The sequence below is a fragment of the Mustela erminea genome, chromosome 17 (assembly GCF_009829155.1).
Source record: "Mustela erminea isolate mMusErm1 chromosome 17, mMusErm1.Pri, whole genome shotgun sequence".
In the NCBI taxonomy this organism is placed as follows: domain Eukaryota; kingdom Metazoa; phylum Chordata; class Mammalia; order Carnivora; family Mustelidae; genus Mustela; species Mustela erminea.
Window position 1 is genome coordinate 25,824,129 of NC_045630.1, and position 21,495 is coordinate 25,845,623.

General features: G+C 43.0%; 1 protein-coding gene across 2 annotated transcripts in view; it reads right to left on the bottom strand.

Moving 5' to 3' along the window:
• Positions 1-3,972: 3,972 nt before the first annotated feature.
• The window catches only part of PAPPA2 (pappalysin 2), a 290,148-nt gene continuing 272,625 nt past the window's right edge, over positions 3,973-21,495 (bottom strand). For both annotated transcript variants that reach the window (XM_032319392.1, XM_032319393.1), the window contains 2 exons: positions 9,669-9,767; positions 3,973-7,255 (listed from right to left, as the gene is read on the bottom strand). In XM_032319392.1, coding sequence (XP_032175283.1) covers positions 7,181-7,255; positions 9,669-9,767 — 174 coding nt within the window. In that variant the 3' untranslated portion in view covers positions 3,973-7,180. The remainder of the gene's footprint in view (positions 7,256-9,668; positions 9,768-21,495) is intronic.

Consider the following 21,495-nt stretch of genomic DNA (forward strand, 5'->3'; position numbering starts at 1 on the left):
ATGAAAATGAAAACACAACTCTTCAGAAGGAAAGGTGATTCTGAGAGGAAAGTATAGAGCAATACAAGCCTTTCTCAAGAAACAAAAATGGTCTCAAGGACACAAACTAACCCTACATCTAAAGGAGCTGGAGAAAGAATAGCAAAGAAAGCCTAAACGCAGTAAGAGAAGAGAGAGAAAGCATTAATATCAGAGCAGAAATCAATGTAGTAGAAACCAAAAGAACAGTAGAACGGATCAACAAAACTAGGAGCTGGTTCTTTAAAGGATCAATAAGATGGATAAACCCCTCCCATACTTATCAAAGAGAAGAGAAAGGACCCAAACTAAGAAAATCATGAATAAAAGAGGAGAGATCACAACCAACACCAAAGAAACACAAATAATTATAAGAACATATTATGAGCAACTATCCACCAGCCAATTTGACAATCTGGGAGAAATGGCTGCATTCCTAGAGACATAAGAACTATCAAAACTGAACCAGAAAGAAATAGAAAACCTGAACAGACCCATAACTGGTAAGGAGATTTAAGTAGTCATCAAAAATCTCCCAACAGGGGCGCCTGGGTGGCTCAGTGGGTTAAGCCGCTGCCTTCGGCTCAGGTCATGATCTCAGGGTCCTGGGATCGAGTCCCGCATCGGGCTCTCTGCTCAGCGGGGAGCCTGCTTCCCTCTCTCTCTGCCTGCCTCTCCGACTACTTGTGATTTCTCTCTGTCAAATAAATAAATAAAATCTTTAAAAAAAAAAAAATCTCCCAACAAGCTCTTGTTGGGGGTTCAGGGCCAGACGGCTTCCCAGGGGAATTCCACCAAACATTTAAAGAAGAATTCATACCTATTCTCCTGAAACTGGTCCAAAAAATAGAAATGGAAGGAAAACTTCCAAACTCCTTTTATAAGGCCAGCATGACCTTGATCCCAAAACCAGACAAAGACCTCATCAAAAGGAGAATTACAGACCAATATCCTTGATGAACATGGATGCAAAAATTCTCACCAAAAAGCTAGCCAATAGGATCCAACAGTATATTAAAAGGATTATTCACTACGACCAAGTGGGATTTATTCCTGGGCTGCAAGGTTGGTTCAGCATTCACAAATCAATCAATGTGCTAGAATACATTAATGAAAGAAAAAACAAGAACCATATGATCCTCTCAATAGCTGCTGAAAAAGCATTTGACAAACTACAGCATCCTTTCTTCATCAAAACTCTTCAGAGGGTACATACTTCAATATCATCAAAGCCATCTATGAAAAACCCACAGCGAATATTGTTCTCAATGGGGAAAAACTGATAGCTTTTCCCTTAAGGTCAGGAACATGGCAAGGCTGTCCACTATCAGCCTGTTGAACACCACTACTATTCAACATAGTACTAGAAGTCCTAGCCTCAGCAATCAGACAACGAAAAGAAATAAGAGGCATCCGAATCAGCGAAGAAGAAGTCAAACTCTCACTCTTTGCAGATGATATGATACTTTATGTGAAAAACACGAAAGACTCCACTCCAAAACTGCTAGAACTCACATAGGAATTCAGTAAACTGTTGGAATATAAAACCAATGCGCAGAAATCAGTTGCATTTCCATACACCAATTGCAAGATAAAGAAGAAAGAGGAATTAAGGAGTTGATCCATTTACAATTGTACCCAAAACCATAAGATACCCAGGAATAAACCTAACCAAAGAGGCAAAGAGTCTGTACTCAGGAAACTATAAAGTACTCATGAAAGAAACTGAGAGAGACACAAAGAAATGGAAAAATGTTCCATGCTTATGGATTGGAGGAAAAAATAGTGTGAAAATATCTATGCCAGCTAAAGCAATCTACGCATTTAATGCAATCCCTATCAAAATCCCATCAATTTTTTTCAAGGAAATGGAACAAATAATCCTAAAATTTATATGGAACCAGAAAAGACCCTCCAATAGCCAGAGGAATCTCCAAAAAGAAAACCAAAGCCAGTGGCCTCACAATTTCAGACTTCAAGCACTACTCCAAAGCTGTAAATATGAAGACAGTATTGTAGTGGCACAAAAACAGACATATAGATTAATGGAACAAAACAGAGAGCCCAGAAACTCTATGGTCAACTAATCTTCAGCAAAGCAGGAAAAGAATGTTCAATGGAAAAAAGACAGTCTCCTCAATAAATGGTGTTGGCAAAATTCGACAGCCACATGCAGAAGAATGAAACTGGACCATTTCCTTATACCACACACAAAACAGACTCAAAATGGTGAAAGACATTAAGGTGAGACAGGAATCCATCAAAATACTTGAGGACAACACAGGAAGCAACCTCTTCAACCTCAGCCACAGCAACTTCTTTCTAGAAACATTGCCAAAGGCAAGGGAAGCAAGGGCAAAAATGAACTACTGGGACTTCATCAAGATCAAAAGCTTTTGCACAGCAAAGGAAACATGCAGCAAAACCAAAATACAACTGACAGAATGGGAGATGATATTTTCAAATGACATATCAGATAAAGGTCTAGTATCCAAAATCTATAAAGAACTTATCAAACTCAACCCCCAAAGAACAAATAATCCAATCAAGAAATGAGCAGTAGACATGAACAGTTCTGTAAAGAAGAGATCCAAATGGCCAGCAGACACATGAAAAAGTACCAAACATCACATGGGATCAGGGAAATACAAATCAAAACCACAGTGAGATAGCACCTCATACCAGCCAGAATGGCTAAAATCAGTAAGTCAGGAAATGACAGATGTTGGCGAGGATGTATGCAAGGTGGTGAAGCCACTCTGGAAGACAGTATAGAAGTTCCTCAAAAAGTTGAAAGTAGAGCTACTCTATGACCCAGCAATTGCACTACTGGGTATTTACCCTAAAGATATAAATGTAGGGATCCGAAGGGGCACGTGCACCCAAATGTTTATAGCAGCAATGTGCACAATAGCCAAACTATGGGAATAACTTAGACGTCCATGAACAGACGAATGGATAAAGTGATATATATATATATATATATATATATATATATATATATATATATAATGGAATACTATGCAGCCATCAGAAAACCTGAAATCTTGTCATTTGCAAGGACGTGGATAGAACTAGAGGGTATTAGACTAAGCGATATAAGTCAATCAGAAAAAGACAATTATCATATGATCTCTCTGATATGAGGAGTTTGAGAGGCAACGCAGGAGATCGTGGGAGAAAGGGAGGGGAAAAAAATGAAACAAGATGGTACTGGGGAGGGAGACAAACCGTAGGAGACTCTTAATCTCAGGAAGCAAACTGAGGGTTGGTGTGGGGTGGGGAAGGGATAGGATGGCTGGTTTATGGACATTGCGGAGGGAATGTATTACGGTGAGTGTAAGACTGATGATTCACAGACCTGTACCCCTGAAGCAAATAATATATTATATGTTAACAAAAAAACACTAATGATGTACTGTATGTTAGCTAACTGAATGTAAAAAGGTGGTGTTTGCCAAATGCATAGCACATGTTTGCTAAATTTTACTTTCTAGCTGAACTAGATGCCTCAGGGATATCCAATATCAACCAGCCTCTCTCCAAACCTACCTCCACATCTTCAGCCTGGACTAACCTCTCCCACCTTCCCATTTCTGTCCACCATAACTTACATGCTTCCTTCTCAGACCATCTTTGCACCTTTGGCATCCAGGTGTGATACCTATTCCCTCTGAACCATAAATGATTCTTGGTCTTTATTTCTACATCTCATGAGACACTTGATACCACGATTGTGTGCTGTCCTTCGGCACATGTCATCTCTTCTCCTAAGTGTTCATGTGTATTTTCTCTGCACATGCCATTTACTTAACAAATCACTTCTAAGTCACTGAAAGGAAAGATCAATCAATTAATTGATGATGATGCCTGCATCTGGCATGAGCAAAAGGAAAGCGATTTGGAAGTGATGGTTGATTTAAGCAAAAAATAAGACACCAAAGACACTTCACATTTTCTGTGCTGATTTTTTAATGAACATCTTATAATCTTACAAAATAACTGGCTATAGCTGTTTTACATTACAATACAGTAGATCAGCTCCTTTCACTGTGTTCCCAATCCAGCCATCCTCTTGGGGTGCTAACTGATGCACTCAATAGCTATCTCACAGAGGAGAGGAAGTGCCAAGTCCAATGCCTTGTAATGGAGGGAAGGAAAGGAGAGAATCAAGAATAACTCTTCACTTTCATGTACCTTTCATGTACAGGTGTGCCAGCTGCCCATTCTCCTTACTCTGTCCTCTCATCTCTCTGGTTGCAGACTGTCACACTAACCATTAGAGTCAGCTAGTCCTGGGCACCTGGACAACCAGAGCTCCTAGTTAGTAGGAAAAAAAAAAAAAGCAGAGAAGTGACTTTCAGGACAAAGAAGAGCCTGTGGGAGAGGTCCTCCATGACCCCATGGATGGGTAAGAGCAGCCAAATGCAGACCATCACATGGAGTGAGTGGGAGTAAAGGGAATAGAGTCCTTCCACTTTATTAAGGACATGAGAGTTAAAACACACTAGGCCCCAAAGAAAATGGCTAGAAGAGCCTGCCACCTATGAATGGCCTGAGCTGACATGGGCTGGGCAACCTTCAGCCAGAAGTGCTTTCCACACACCACAGAAACTGCCCTCTTGCCTTCTCAGGGCAATCGTGGATTGTGGATGTTGCCAATGGAGAATAAAATATTTGTAAATGAAATATGACAGAGAAATGTTCTCACTGTTCCTTCTGTGAAGAGACTGAGCACAGACCCACACTGCTGTGAACCACAGGCTTGCAGCCTTGTGGGGGAGCTGAAGCCTTCCTGGGCTGGGCGAGGCCCAAGATACCTATTCTGCGGCCTCAGTCTCAGACAAGGCAGGATTCCCTGATGCAGAGCTTGATGCACTTCCAAGAATCTGGATACTCTCCCCAAGAAAACAATTTTACAACTCCGTTAAAAAAAAAATCGGCAATCTAAAATAAACTTTTTCCACTGTCCTTTCCGTACTGAAGCCTACCACAATCCTAGGAAGATTTATTCTCTTTCTGGGGTACTAAATGTGAACCCAGGACAACAAACAGTAGGTATCTAGATTTCCCTTATGGCTAGAAACATAGAGAACAAGGGCTTTTTGGATGGCAACCTCTGCTCCTTTCTTTCCTCAGTGAAGGTGTCACCCCCATTTTCTATCCTAGAGATAAATATATGTATACCCCTTCTTTTTTTTCCCCATTCCAGAATATTTTTCTTTCCTCAAGATAGCGGTGGGGAATATTTCCTCTTCCAATTTGCAAAGCCATTGCCTCAGTGTTGGTGGGAAGAGTAGAAATCTTGTGGTCAGAGCCAAAGAGCAGATGATTCAGAGAGACCAAGGTTGCACTCTAATTTTGGCCCGTTCTTGGCTTCCATTGGAGAGGAGGCTCTGAGGGAGAAGCAAGCCTCCCAGGCCTTCTTGAGATAACAAACTGAAGTGTTGAGAAAGAAGTTAACTCTCTTTCCCCAAGGCTTAATCCAGAAGTTGTTACCAAAAACAACTGCAACAGACCGTGTGCAAAAAGAGGAAGCCTGGGTGGTAAACAGAGGCCGGTTAAAGTGGTCATTTTACCCACAGCCCATCTATTGAACAAGAAAGGACAATGACAACAAAAAGGACCCTAAACAGTTGAAATTCTTCTCTCTTCCCACAGAGTGTCACCCTTGCTCCACGTGTTTCCGTAGCTTTCTCAAATCAAGAACTCTAGGTCGGGGATATGCTATGTTGTACTCGAACAGAATTTACCTCAGATCCCGTGTCACTTCAAGGATTCCCCTCCGATCTGTTCTGGAGATTTGGAACAAGTCTCTTTGCCTCATGTCATCCTCCTGCCTGGGGCTCTGATTTACTCCTGGCCTCTCCCATCTCCATGGCTTTGCTTGGATTCTCCATCTCTGCCTGTTCTTCCATCTCCTCCCATTTTCCCCCTATGTCATGTCCGTAACATTCCCCCCGCCCCCCAGAAAATCAGCAATTGGTCCCGTGTCTGTGAGTGATAGCTAGGTCTGGGGACTTAGAAGGAGAGAGGGCACAGGCCAGCCATGAGGAATGTGTGAGTTCCTGTAATCTTCTCAGTCAGAGAACAAGCCCCAGTACAAACTTGCTCACTGACCGGCAGGCGAGAGCCACCCTTGAGATAGGCACGTGTGGGAATGTAGAGGATCCTGGGGCTCAGTAACTCCAACTAAGAGTTCTGAGAAGTGAAAAGTAGTGAATACGTTCCTTCTGGATAAATACACAAGAACCACGGTCTGGTTCTTCTGGCCCCAGCACCAGTGGGTACTCCCACACAACTTGTTACGCCTCTTAATGTTACCATCCCAGTCCTTCATCGCCTTAAACTGGGCCCAGATTCCTGCTCATGAAAAGATGATTAGCTGTCTGTTAGTTTCAAAACTTCATCTAATTCTCTCTCTTTCTCCATCGCCACTTCCTTTTCCACCTGCCAACCCCCATCAACAGAAAAATGGCAGAATGACTTGTCTTGCTGTACTCAAACCCTCAGGATTCATTTGAGATGTGAACTTCACAGCAGCATGTGTGGAACAATGTATAATTTTTAGCTTAGTAGACAGCAAAAAATATAATATCTATAATATATTTATATAATTATGTTTAAATACTTATAAGGAATTAATAACTAACCTCATTATGACTAAAGGAGACTACACAAAAGAAAGGGAGTTGGTTTAGAGTAGATGAGCCCCGAAAGATGGCAATCCATTCAAAATGGGTGTTAACAGAGCGTCCCTGGCCACTTCTCTTCTAGTATTTTGGTATTGGTTTACAAGTTAGGTGGGGCTGAATACCTGGCGGGGTGCAGAGTGGGGAATAGGACAAGAGTTGAGGATGGGGGTGAATAGAATATAAATGGGGGAGGAGGGTCCTTGTATAGATATCATGTTTCTCCTTCCACTTTTAATCAATTGCCTCTTTGAAGAAACTTTTTACCTGTGACTCTTCCCTACTTGGGGTACTTGGTGGAACAGTTGGCACCTATAAACATTCCCTTGCATGTCTATAAGAACCTCAAGCTCTTCCTCCATCCTTCAGTTCACAACATTTCTTCTTTGTTCACCTTTTTTTTTTCTCTTACAGAGGCCTCTCTTTCTTACTGCCTCCAGGGCAGTGGAAGGAGGGGCTCGATCCCACAGTTACTGATTTTCTTCAGCCTTGGGATCTCGGCAGGTGCATTCATCCAGGTCACAGTCAGCAGCAAATGGAATGACCTAGGGGAAATCAATGAGAAGTTGAAATAAACCATTTTCTTGCCAAGCTTCATACTTCTCAACCAGCTTCTGCTTTTCTCACTTGGTCCCAGAGGAAGTGTGTTAATATCACAGAGCTGAAACTAACACTCAGTTCTTACACTTATACATCATGGTAAATCTTCCTTGCTTCACTTTATTTACGTGTGTGTGTGTGTGTGTGTGTGTGTGTGTGTACAGTGGAAGGACAATTGTAATTCCCCTAGGTGGTGGTAATGTGATTTAAATAAAATGATGGATATAAAACACACATTTCCAGGCATTTGTAATGCCTGTTACTACTACTTCTAATATAATCATTAATGTCAAGAACCATTGCTAATGTTTTCATCGCCATTATCCTCTTCAGAAAATCCCTGTAAAGTAGGTAAGATGGATTTTAGCATTTTCTTTTTATCGGGAAGGCCAAGAGAGATTGGATGACTTAACTTAAGGTCATGGTACTACTGGAAAAACCAAGGCTCTACAGCCTAACTCTATGGCTCCTACTTCTTGGTGTTCTTAGAGCCATACCATCATCTTTGGCATCTTGTAAGCATGAGGTTTTGCCCACCTTGAACCGAGGATGCACTTGGACTTGGTGAAACAATGCATCTCTGTACCCACTGTTTGTGGCTGGATTGCCTTCCTGCTATATAATTATTCCTACTCTGAGCCAAAAATGATCCTGCAAAAGTTGCTCTCTACCTGTTCTCACTACAGCATCAGCAGACAAATACACTTTTTAAGTGTCCATAACCAGTTGGGAGACATGATGTAAAAATTAGAAAGGATTCTACCCTTTGATCATAGACAATCAAGTGAGGTAAAAATAGGCATAGCTTGTAATAGTTCAAAGCACACTGAAAAGATGGGCTTAGTGACTGGGCAAGGGAGTTGGAAAATAGGTGGTATTATTTGGGGAAATTTTACAGCATATTTTCACAAAGGAGGTAAAATGTGATTTAGGGGGATTAAAGTGCCTTTCCTTTCTTTTTTTCTTTTAAAGATTTTATTTATTTGAAGGAGAGAGAGCAAGGGGAAGGGGCAGAGGGAGAGGGAGAGAGAGAATGTCAAGTGGACTCCATGCTGAGTGTGGAGCCAATGTAGAGTTTGAATTCTATATAGAGTTTTGAACTGTAGAGTTTGAACCTGAGACCATGATCTAAACTGAAATCAAGAGTTGGATAGTCAATGGACTGAGACACCCAAGTGCCCCATGATGTGCCTTTTCTTTTTTAAAAATTTAATTTAATTTTTTTTTCAGTGTTCCAAAATGAAGTGCCTTTTCAATTCTGATTTTAGTGTATGCTGGCTACAGGCACTGAAATCCATTAAAGACAAACCCTAGATTTACTGAGTATGAAATGGCGATGAGGCGAGAATTGCTTGTCTTCTTCTGAAGTGGTCATACCTTCCTGGGTAGAGATGGGATCTGTGACCAGTTATGGTCTGTAAGTGAGAACAATAACTAGTTGATACAATTTCTGACCTGTTTTCCAAGCTGTTGATCTGTTTCTCTTGGTTTGGGATTTATTATTTTTTTAGAGCAAAAGACAAACAAATTGAACAGTGATCTGATGAGCCCCTGAGCATTCTGCATTAAATAAGTTAATTCACATAAGTGGTGACAACAGTGCCTGGTACAGAGTGAACAGTCATATCAGCCATTAGGTGCCAGAGTTTCAGCTCTGTAGAGGTGATCATGTAGGTGTGACTTATTGTGAAGACAGGTACAAGGAAAGAGATACTGTCTCTTGCATATTTCTGATTCATCAGATTGACCAGGTAGCATCAAATGTCTCTGGAGCACTTGGCTTTTTATCCAAATTATTATAAAATTTCAGCCTATTCGATTTCACGGGTTTAGCTTGAGCGTATCTATCAATTTAATAGAGCCCAGAGAAATAGAGATAAAAGGAATTGAGAAAAAATTACTACTCAGGGTATGGTCTAAGTAGCTTGTGGTGGCCAGTCAACATAAACTTAAAATATGCTTATCATACACTATATAGGATTATTAATTTAATAATGAGGATTAACAATAACCAAACATCACTTCATTGGTAATCATGCCTCCCCAGGAGGTAGAGGCCATAATTCCCTGCCAACAGAGGTGTATCCTGGACAACGATAAGCAGATGTGAGTCACTGAGTAGCCAAAGCCATGGCTTTTCCAAAGGAGTTCCAAAACCAACCACCGGAAAACTAGTGTTTTCTAACAACCTCACCTAAAATCACTGCCTTTAATCCTGTCACCATAGAAGCTTAAATGTTTATTCACTATAACTCCTTCTTGACTACGGAATAAAAATGATACAGAATGAAGGAGAATCAGCCAAACTTATTTCTGGAGTCCCTTCCCTGCCTGTTACCTACAGGTGTGCTCACTTACCTTCTTGGAGGAGAGCGTGGAAGAGCAGCAGTCTCCCCCATCATAGTGGCAGTAGGCCCGGTTGTTGATGGTATCACACCATCCATCTGCTTGGAAAGGCTGGTTGAGGACATGAAAGGTCAGTGTCTATGAACAGCTTCACTGGGCTTCGCACTACTCTCCCATTCATCTCCATCATAACTCATGGAACTAAGAGATATTAGGGGAGAGCACCCGAGAGGCAGGATACCAACTGACCTAACATCCTTAAGAAGTTGAAAGTCTCAAGACCACTGGGCCCAAAGATTTGTCAAAGTTCACTGGCAATACCTGCTTCTGACCAACTCTAGGGTCCAGAATGGTTCATTTAAATTCCTTGGTCAAATTTTTTACCTTCTTGTAAATAACACGTCTTTATATAAAGTAGGTTACCAAATATTTTCACACATTTGAACTCTGTTGATCATCAGGAAAAGCCTATGATGCAGGCAAGGTTGGCTTTAATGGAGATGCATAGAAATGACAAAAACTGCCCTGGGTCACATAGCTAGGGTCAAGCCAACTTTGGAATTAGAAGTCCTGTATCTTGACTTTCTGCTTCTTCTCCTGGATTAAGAACTATAATTTCCAGCCTTTCTCCTGGTACTTGTATTCAGAGACCCTGGTAGTCCTGGCATTCTATGAAGATTCAAATGATGTTTGTCCAGAATGCGGGGGTCCTAGGGTTTGGGACACCAGTGTTGGAACAGAAATACTCTTACACATACAGCTACCTAATACACAGCAGCTAGATGCAGGGTGAGAGCAGAGGAAGTGAAGCTGTTTCCATTCAGTCCTGTTATAGCTACAAGTTAACAGAAACCAAAATGGGAAAGGGGCCCAGGCCAAACCAGAGTTAATGGAGTGTTTCTCCCCAAAAGGGAATGTATGATAAGAACAGCAACAAGCGGTTAAAAAATAGCTCAGAAGTCCAATGCGTTGTTTCCCTAGAACCACTCCTGGAGAAAAATAGTGTCCCACAGTGTTCTGGAGGGCATGCCAGCCAGCCCACCTACTCAATCACATTGGCTGCTTCCCCTCCTGAGTGGATGCCTAATTGAGAAGCCTCAGGAAACATCTTGTGGCCAAACTCTTTGGACCACAAGACAGTCAATAGACTTCTGAGTTCTGAGGTCACCTTCCAGTTTGCATGTTTAAATCACTTTCTCTCCCCCCACCCTCCTTAAATGTCAAATAGTGGGACTGTTCCCTATTTCACTGTGCTTTGATGAGATAGATAGATAACTAAACTAAAAAAGGGGGGGCGTTAAATAATTTTCGGCAATCGAATTACATCAGAACCAGCTCATCCAAATTATTACTTCAATGTTTTGATTTATTCTATGGGGTCCTGAGGTCATTTGAACATCATTCCAGATGTATACCAGCATTCTGATCACTGAAAAGTTGCTACTTGTGGGGTGGAACTCAACAGCTGTTCCACAGCTGCACGGCAAAGGCAGTTGAGAGCAGGAAGTAAAAATGAATTCTGTTTTCAACACTGGCCTCACTGGGATAAGAGACAAAGCCTGTGAGATGTGCATGGGTCTCTTAACACCAGAGTAAGTGACACTGGCTCTGCAGCTCCTAGGATGACTATACAATCAGGACTTGGGGCTACAATTGCAGTCAGATAATTGGAGTCAAAATATGGCTGGTGACATCCTTAACATCCATAAAATGCTCTTGGGTCCTCCCAGGAGGACCAGATACATCTCCTGAGATCTCCCACCCCTGCCAGAGTTTTCTTTTTCTTTTTCAAGTGTTTGGTGGAGTATATTTTCCTCCTCTAACACTGCATCTGTTACTTTGTCTCCAACCCTGACTGACTCATTGGCAAAACTTAATCTGTTCCTTCTTTATTTTTCATGGTATTGTCTATAAAAATCCAAAGAGCACCCAAAATACTTCTCTTACATGTAAAAGTGTGGTCTTCAGTATGGAGGATTAAAGGGAGAGCTTCCTTTTCATAAGAACAGCTTAAACTTTTGAATGGATTATTCAAGGATCCAGGAGAACCAGTCTTTCCAAAGTCTTTCCCAAGGATGGCTTCTTGTCTCAGGATCACTAGGGAAGATAGGTTGAAAAGAGCAGAAATGGTCTAGGTGACCATCTCTAGCTCCCAGTGGGTGTCTTCTGCTAGAGCCTGAACATGATTTCTAGAAACTTCTTTTCTAGAAGCTTCTTTTCTGCTCTTAAAGGGTCATCTGGGAAGTAAAGGAAATTTATAAAAAGGGGCAGAAAATCAGAGAAAAGGTTGGAAAGACCCAAATATTTAGTTTACTATATACCTATTAGAATTAATTGTTCCTCCCCTAACCTGCCAAAAACAAGTACTCCACCCTAAACAAACAGAGTCTCCTATGGCAACATGTGCCTGGGAAGCCTGACAGCTTGAGTCCAAAGTTACAATGGAAAAAATAGAAAGGGAAAAATGACTAATTGATCCAAGGTTTTTAAAGCATCTGAAGACTGAATGTAGATTAGATCAAAATCTCAATAACGGAGAGGTGTCAGACTGAGGACATCACTTCTGCTCCAGGAAACGTCTCCTAACAGAGGGTACAAGTGTTGGGTTTCTCTGCACAATGTGTCCACAGGTGTATTTTTACTACCCACACATAGACCTCACTTTCCCTGTAACATCAGCAAAGTGCTTCATGTAAGTGAGTTTTTTTCAAATACCTATAGCCTATTTCTTTAAGATACATGTTTTCATTTTCCATCTTAACCATTTTGATGAAAGAAAAAACAAAAACCTACAAAATTCCTCTCACTCTGCCTTTTAATAACCAATAGAATAAGAAGTCATCAACATGAACATTTTTCGTTTTCATTTTTTTTGTACAGGAAGACTCTGTATTGGGCTGCTTATCTTTGCATTAAGTGAGCCTCCTCTAAAACACACACACACACACACACACATACAACTTTATAAATCAAGCTTCTTAAATTATACCTGAAGTAAATACCTAGATCTGAGAGAGAGGCTAGTTTTCTCTTCTCATGATGCATGAACTTGAGGATATCTATGGCTGGCTAGCTGTGTTGCAGGTAGATGCGTTAGCTGTAGAAATTGTTGTGGGTCAGTGATGAAATCAGAAGGGCTGTCAGCCCATACACCTATATGGCTATGGAAACTGGACAACTTTGAAAACTTCTCAAAGTAAAAATAATTCCTTCTTTATGTTATCTATATTCTTTGTGTTATTTTCTGTTTAAGGTTGTTCTGCAAAGCTAGGCAGGGTGATGGTGGGCCCTGTCTGTTTTCTATGGATATAGTCATTCATTCAGTCATTCAACATCCTTGATTCCAAACCTCTATGTGCCAGGCATTGTTATGGGGATGCAAAGATTCATCCCCTGAGAGAATCCACTGTAAACAAGTATAGCTTATGACAGTAAGTGCTAGCATAGGGAGGCAGACAGGAGAGAAGTCCCTAAGTCAAATTTTCGCTGGGGAGATTTTTAAGAGCTTTCATGGGCTGGCTTGCTGCATCTAGCCTCTAGGAGGAGAGATTAGGGCTGGATGATTCAGAGGGGAAGCCTGAGAAAATGAAAATAGACATCCGGGTGGTCCTAGACTGCCTGTCACAGGGCCCAACCCCAGGAAGAGCTCCATAAACATTGACAGATTGGCTGATAACACTTCTCTTACTTCAACTACATTAGGAACATTTTTCTGCTATAGCTTGCAACAGAACTCATGACCACGCTGATGTTTTAGAAAGGTTAGTTTTGTACTTTAGGTGGTCTGCTCTGATGCCCTACAGGTTGGGATCTCAGGCAAAAGTGACTATCTCCTTATAGATGAGGCACAGGGCAGAATCCTGATTTTTCATCTTGAGGAGTCTTTCAGACCAGAAGATGCTAATCACATTTGTGTCTAAAGCTTAACACTATTTTCTTTCCCCCACATCCTTTTCCATCAGAACTCTCTAGTTATGTGAATGACAAATTGGACCCACATCTGTATCTTCTTATTGGTGGGGCTGCACCAGGCACCAAAGATGCCCTTTCCCAGCGAAGCTGTGGTGCCAGGCCCAGTGGAGTCCTTGCAGTAAATGGAAACGCTTATAAATATATATATAAGAAGGGGTGCTCATTTTCTCTTTTTCTCTGGCTTTCCAATGAATCCTTCGCTTGATTCTCCAGCCTGATTCTCCTCCACTGAACCCAAAGATCTACGTACCATATCTATACTGGCCGGGCTTCACTGCAAGGCTGCTCTTAGAATTTCACAGGCAAAAAACTTACAAGGTCTTTGAGTAATGACCAGAACACTACTTGCTTTTTTTTTTTTTTTTTTTTAAAGGATCATAGATACATGAAATCCTAAGGTTTGATGGAGTCTTGAAGACTACTTAGTACCAAACCCCTATTGTACAAATGATGAAATGGAGCCTTAAAAAAAGAGAAATGTCTTATTTGTAAGGCAAGTTGGTGGCCATCCTGGAAATAAGGCAGAGTCTCTGGATTCTTGATCTGATGTTCTTTGTACCATAGCATGCTGCCACTATCTGATGATTTCATTCATCTTTTAATTTTTTTGGAATGCAGAGTAATTTAAATTCCTTTGGCACCTCTATAAAACAGGTTCAGTTATAGGAGCATTAACAAAAAAGTGAGCCCAACGATCCAACACAAAAGCAAAAAGGGCTGTACGTATGTCAATGCCCCAGAGCCCCCAACAACTTCACTTCTGCTTTTTTCAGTTGTAGGACAAAGTTTATCCCGAATAAGCTGCCTGGCACCATCACCCCTTCTGGCCTTGGGGCTTGGTCTGCTCCTATTTCCCTAGAGGCTGATTTCCCCAGGAGGAAGCAGCACTACACTCCCATCCCATCGGCAGATGCCTGCAACCCAGAAACATTTATTTCTGGGTCCCAGAATACTCAAGCCAGATTATTTCTCTGCTCTCTGCCGTCATCTGACGGAAAGAGGAAATGAAGCTGTTCCCCTTCTCCAATGTTCACCCTTGGGGTGGGAGGGTGCCAATGATCTCACATTTGTGGGTTTGCAACAATCTTCTTGGAAAATGTAAAATTAAAATAGATACCCTGAGATGGGTTCTGCAGAAAGAGTTTCTTACATACAACCGCCTCTGGAAAATCTCATCTGGCTTCCTGGGCCCAGAAAGTCCTTTCTGCCTGTGCATTACTATGGTATGTTTTACCTATATGGGCATTATGTAGGACGTAACACTCTGTACTACCAAGGGCTCAGGGTCTAACCATTTTTATAGAACCAGCCTCTAGTTCAATGCCCGATGCTACAGGAGGTTCTTAATAAATGAACAAATATGAGGGTGGTTAACAACATTTCCTTAGCATATTTTGTGAACAGATCCCACCTTTCCATTATTCCTCTCCTACTATGTACAGAGCATTGGTATATGTTTATTTAAGAGTGGGAAGAGGCAGCAGAATATACCATTGTAAAGTTCTCCTGGTATAAACAACCTAAAAATGTTGGATAAAATTTAACAATATCCTCTCAACTCCAGAGCTGGGGTAATAAGAAAAGAAGAAAAATTACCATGGCCTCAAAGCAAAAAGAAACTCAATAGCAGAGCAAGAAGAAGGTGGGGAAAACATGACTGTCTTTGGGATGTTGGCAAATAATGTTATCCAGCTGTTAGGTTTTCACAGCTGATTGGGAATAGGGGCCCAGGTTTTGGGCCTCTGTAAGGTGGGGAATGTGTAAATGACACCATTAGTATTTTAATAAGAAGGCTGTGTTTGTGAGGACTGATAGGGAATGACACAATCACATAGCAGTGCCATACAGGTAACCTGGCTCAGTTAGAACTGGGAGATTTGTTCCTACCTACCAGCCCCGAAGACAAGATGATGTAAACTCACTAATCACTAAGATATTAAGGATTTGCTGGGTTACCAGGTAGCAGTTGAAATGTAGAGTAGACCCTGGAACGCCAAGGGTCTGCTCTACAAACAACAGACAAGTAAGATGTAATTCAAAGAAAGGCCATGAAGACACACATTCTGTTGGATGGACAGAGGGAAGCATCCCATCTGTGGCCCTGAGAGAGGGATCCAAAGTTGGGGTGTAGTCCTGTGGTCTATGTGAGGTCATATAGCTTTGGTGTAGGGCTTCAAAGCTCTCCACCAGAGCAATCCACCAGACTCTCAAAAAAGGAAAAGCCAATGTGCAACTTTATGGGGTCCAAAACGAAAGCCCGCTTATAGCCACTTTATCTCCATCCGACACCAAAACCAAAGCACAGCCTTGGAATAGAAATGATCAAATAGTGCAAAAACCAGTTCTTCTGAGAGAAATGGCTGGGATATATCGAGATGGAAAAAGAAAAGCAAACAAAATAAGGTCAAATGACTTCTTTTTCCTGTACACTTTTCATCAGTTTCCAGGTACACAAGGGCTCAAGACCTCCTGCTCTGGAAAATGATCAAGGCTGTACAGGCCGGTGATGAGGAGCATGGGTTACGGAGTTCGATAAACCTGTGCCCAGATCCCCGGCTCTGTCCTTACTAACTCATAGATCGGAGCAGATTACTGGACTTCTTTAAGTAGCAGTATCCTTGTTGGTGAGTGAGAATAACACCATCCTCACAGAATGTTGCGAGGGGTAAATGAGCAAATGGAGGAGAAAAACTAGCCCAGTCCCTGGTCCACAGTAAGTACTCAAGGAATCCTACTTTTATGAAGGCAGCAGGAACACTCCCATTGCTTTTACTACTATGTGTTGCTGTCTGAGTTTCCTCCACAGAGACTCTGGTCAGAAAAACTTCAAGAGTCTACCAGCAACACTTTAGAGTCAAAGCCATGGTTGCTCTCATCCCTGCGCCTCCTGCCCCACTCACTGCCACCACAAATGTACCATCTGAGTCATGAAAGAGTCAGGTGACAAGGGAAATGGCTCTGGAAATTATAAAAACAGAGTAGGAGAAGCCTGACTGGCTTCTGGAAACCAGGACTCTCGTCAAAACCAGAGCGGTGACTTGAGTGTCTTAGCCTCTGAAAAACCCCAAACCATCACAGACACCTCTTCCCTGACGTGCACCACAGGAAAACAGGAAAGTGAGAAGACTTTCTGACTTACTTTTCAGCCAAAAACAACCTCCCAGCAGCCCCTTTCATTTCGCTGCAAATAAAGACCCAGTGGTACAGACTCTTCCACCTCACCGACCAACAGATGCCGGCCTGCTCCCCCACTAGCCTCCGCTCTGGGCCCAACCCAGCCAGGTGCTTCTACACTCCCACCCCAAGGAAGGGGGCAAGGGGCAGGGCGAGAGCCCCGATGGGTGAAGACGAGGCAGGGGAGCATTCAGGTAGAGTGTGCACTGATCTGTATCTAAAAAATGTTGGCTTGAAATTAGACCTCTTTTTCCCAAAAGACAGAAACAGAGGAGGACATCCCTCCACAGGTTATGCTATCTTAGGGGTTCAAAAAAACAAATGAGGCAGCCCTCCTGATTTGGTGGCATTTGTTGGGAAATGCCCCAGTAGTGAGGCACTGCTACCGATGGAAGTGGGTCCTGGCCCTCACTCGACATGGAGGCCTTACCCATGTTAAGACGCTTAGTGCCTCTGGCCCTTATCTCCTGCCCCTTCTGCCAAACCGCATGAGATGACCGTGACAGTGCCCAGCACTCTGTTCCCAACCAGCATCCTTATTCCTTCATCACATCTCCAAAATTGCAAGGTTACTGCCAGACCCCTGTAAGCCATTGCTTGTCTCCATGTCCTAAACAAAGAAACCCCAAACCTTTCTTCTCCTCCTCCAGTGGTCTGACTCCTGTCCTCCACACTTGCCCTTGTTTTTGGAGCCACTGATGTAAGCAGTCAGCTGGTCCAGATCGTCTGTCGATGACGACTGTGCTGTCGCCCTTCCTTCCTTCTTGAATCACGCAACAACGCTTCTAAAATGCGGTGTTCCCAGAGTCCTGATATTTATGATGCAGCAAAAGCTGGGCTTGGGCCCCCAGCAAGAACTAATAATGCAACACCATTGGACCTCATTCGCCTCTCCACGGCCAGCCTGGTGAGCCCACTGATTCTTGTGACTTTGTTTTTCTTGTTTTGATGGGGGTGGGGGAAGATGGTGGGGGCAGAGGTGGCCTGCATTTGGCTTTCTTGGATGGGCAATAGTTCGTGCAGGGCAATTTCCTGCCTCCTCTCCTGCTAAATGGAGCCGGCCTACTGTGTTTCAAGTTTAGAGATAGAAACCTGGAACATAAGAGATTTTGAACTCTAAGGACCACGGGGCAGGGACATGTCGGGACATGTTCCCTCTTCCACTCGTGCTTCGTTCCATGAGCCACAGGACCCCACAGCAGCACAAAGCCCAACACCCAGCACAGTCAGTTCTCAATGAATGTTTGGTGAGTGAGATTCATGGATTCTCCTCTAGAACAGACTTTCTAAATGAAGAATATTTTCTGCTTTGCACTCCTCTTGCCTTTCCTCCAAGATAAGGTGCCTTTCCTCTATCCTGTTCCCTCACCTCCCCAGGTAATCTGTGCTCGCTATCAATTACTCTGTCTACCGCATCCCCTGAAAATGGCTGGACATGACCTGCCAGGTACAGGCTCAGTAAAAGCAGACCCTTAGAGAAGCAGACTTGAAGATTCAGAGGAATGAAACTGGGAGCAGAAGTTTGGGCCGCTGCAGCCACCTTGCTGGACACGTGGGACCCGGCTGGCTCCCGTCACTGCAGTCAGCGGTCACTCACACAGCTCCCTTTCTCTTGGCCCTCTGCCAGCTGTGGTGCCAGGTCTGTACCCCCCGGAGGGGCACCTTACACTGTGCATACTCCGTTCGAGAGCTGACATAGTAGCTCTGGAAGGTGAAGAGGACAAAGGCTTAGGAACCGGACTGAAGTCAGAAGTGGAGAACCTGTAGCAGGGACAAATGGCCAGAGAAGCACCTGGAAGAAGGCCCAGGGCAGATGGCCAGGGCCCTGCTCTGACTTTGAGCCTCTGCTTCCCTCTGTCCCTGTCTTCTGGTTCCTTGGCCAGCCTGCAGTTCATGGGAGGTTGAGGCCGACCTGGGCTGGCGAGGGGAATGTTCTACCACAGCTCGCCACGCGTGCTCGCCCCCCGGCGCCCCGCCACACACACGCCCATGCCAGGCAGCTCGGCATTTCTTGGCTCCCCACGCCTGCCTGTGGAAGATGACTGGGAATGCAGACTGTGGGAGGAAACGACAATATTCATTGTTTGGATTAAATATTTTTCTTGGCCCTCCCCCTGTTTGCTGAGCGTCTTATTTTTTTCTTTCCCCATTCTCTCATTCCTTCTCCCTCCCCCCTTCCTACACCTCTCCTCTCTCTCTCTCTTTCTCTCTCCTCAGCAGTCAAGCACACGGGGAGAAATTTCGAGGAGAAAGCAGACACTCTTAGGGTGGAAGGAGCTGTTGAAAGAAATCAAAGCAATTGACCAAACCTTTTGCCATTCCAGTACCACACCCAGCTCCCCACAAAGAGGGTGCACTTTGGGGCAAATCTAAATCACATGATTCTGAGAGTTTCCAAGTGTTCCTGGCATATAACAGCACTTGTTTTCTCTTCCATTCTCTCTGTCTCTTTGATATATGTGTGTATACACATGATTACATACATGTAATATACACATAAAATACACATATATTCCATACAGATAAACACATACACATAAATATTTTACATTTGCTATATGCAGTATTCACATGTAAGATAGATGTGTCATAATAATATACAATATGTATATTATAGATATGACATTAAAATATGTGTTTTTATTCTACATACACATGCACGCACACACACAGAGACATATACAATTTCTCCTGGCATTAAGAATGAAGGTAACAATATTTTTACAAAACTACAGCCGTCATAGAGAAACCAGACACTATTTTTATCTTATATATGGCCTTTTCTGTGCATAAGGCACTGTGCTACAAGGATTGTATGCCTGATCTTACTGAGCCCTCACAACAGCTCAGTGAGGGAGGTACTATTATCATACCCATATGACCAATTAAAACACCAACGACTTGAGCCGCTGAAGAACATGTCTGAAGAAAAGACGCAGAACCACTGTTGCTGCCCAGGCTCCTGTTGTCATTATCCTGACACGTTCATGCTGCCTCCAGCATCGTTATCAAATAGTAATGACATACCACACTCCACATCTCAGTCCAATCTGTCGCCGCAACTATGGGCATGCAAAGCCACTCTCTGAGGAAAAGTCAATGCTATAGAAATCCATGAAAAATGTATAATCTGGGATATTTATGTTCAAAACATATTCTATGAGCCAGGCACGAGGCCAGCTGCTGAAATCCTGGGATATCGAATCAATACATACTTAGTGTGTCTTCTAGGCACAAAAGGCCCCACAGTAGGTTCTACGGATGACAAAGTCTGCATTAGAGAAGTTTTGGTATCATCAGCACTGAGCAAGGCAGAATCTGAATAGCATCTGAGGCAATAGAGAAGAATTCAAGGCCGGTGGAGGATTGATTTCCAAAGTAATTAATGGCACCAGTAAGAGCTATAGGTTCAGAATGGGAAAGGGGCTGGGACATTTCAGAAAGGCTTTATGGAATATATTGGATTAGATTTAATCTTTGAGCACAGATGGGATTTGGTCAGAAAAAAATCCTAGCAGGAGGGCAAATAAAAAATTAAAGATGCATCTGTGGTTTTCTGCCTCAAGAACTAATGGCCCACATTTGGAACTAGGTCCAAATCTCCATTCGGAGGACTCTAGCTGGTCCTTGTTCGGAAGACAATTAAGGAGGCACTGGAAGGTTTGCTTTGTTGGTTTTTTTTGTTTTGTTTTGTTCTGAGCAGAAGAACATGACAGAAGTTGTGTTTCAGAGGTTGGATCTGGGGACCGTGTGGGAGATGTTTAGGACAGAAGTGGAAGGGTTCAGAGGAGGTGGAAGTTCACCTCAAACAGATCTGAACTGAGAAGAACAGAACTGACTGGTTGTAATATGGAACCAAAAAAAAAAAAAAAGCAAACAGGGGTATTGAGAAGGAAAATTGCCAGGATTTGGAAAATGGTTGTATTTGGGTAGAAGACCAATGGAGATGAAGGTTTTTCTATGACCCTTTGACTATTCAAACTTTGCTAAATGTTTCTCAAAAAGTTTGTTCATTGAAAAAATAGCTGGAAAGAACCCTTAGTAAATATCTAAGGCCTGAGTCTTAAGAAATAGAGCCTGATCAGTCAGCAAACCCTGTCCCAGCTCACAGTGAGAAGCTCTAATTGTTTTCTTTTTCCATATAAACACACGCCTAGAGGGGGCCCAGCCCATTTTCTCTCCTGCCTGAATCCTGCCAGGCTCTCTCCACAACTTAGACATGACTGTTTTATCACCCCCTAAAATACTCAAGTCCAGCTGAGTTAAGGAATGGCAGGAGGGAGGTGTCATATTTATTCTAGAATATTTTCTTGCCAATAGTCTTGTTCCTTTTAGCCCCGGTCTAATGTTTAGTTCCTGTGTCTATGACCAGCTCAGTTCGTGTGGCTGATTATCGTGGTTCTCAAGCTGACCCTGTCACACCATCCCGGGTCATCCGTCTGGCTGTTCTGTTCTCCGTCAGTTGGTAGATGAGTCCAGTCTCCCTTTCCCCCATATGGAACCTAGTCTCTGTGCAAGGGTCTTGTGTATATCCCCTTTATCTTGGGGATGCTTGTCCGTGTATCTTCCTCACTCACCCACTGATCGGCTGTTTTACATGTTCCCCCCTGGGTCTCTGATCCTCGCTCAACAGGGTTCAGTGGCACACACCCGCCACCTCTTCCTCCAGCTTAAAGCTTGCAAACCCAGGGAA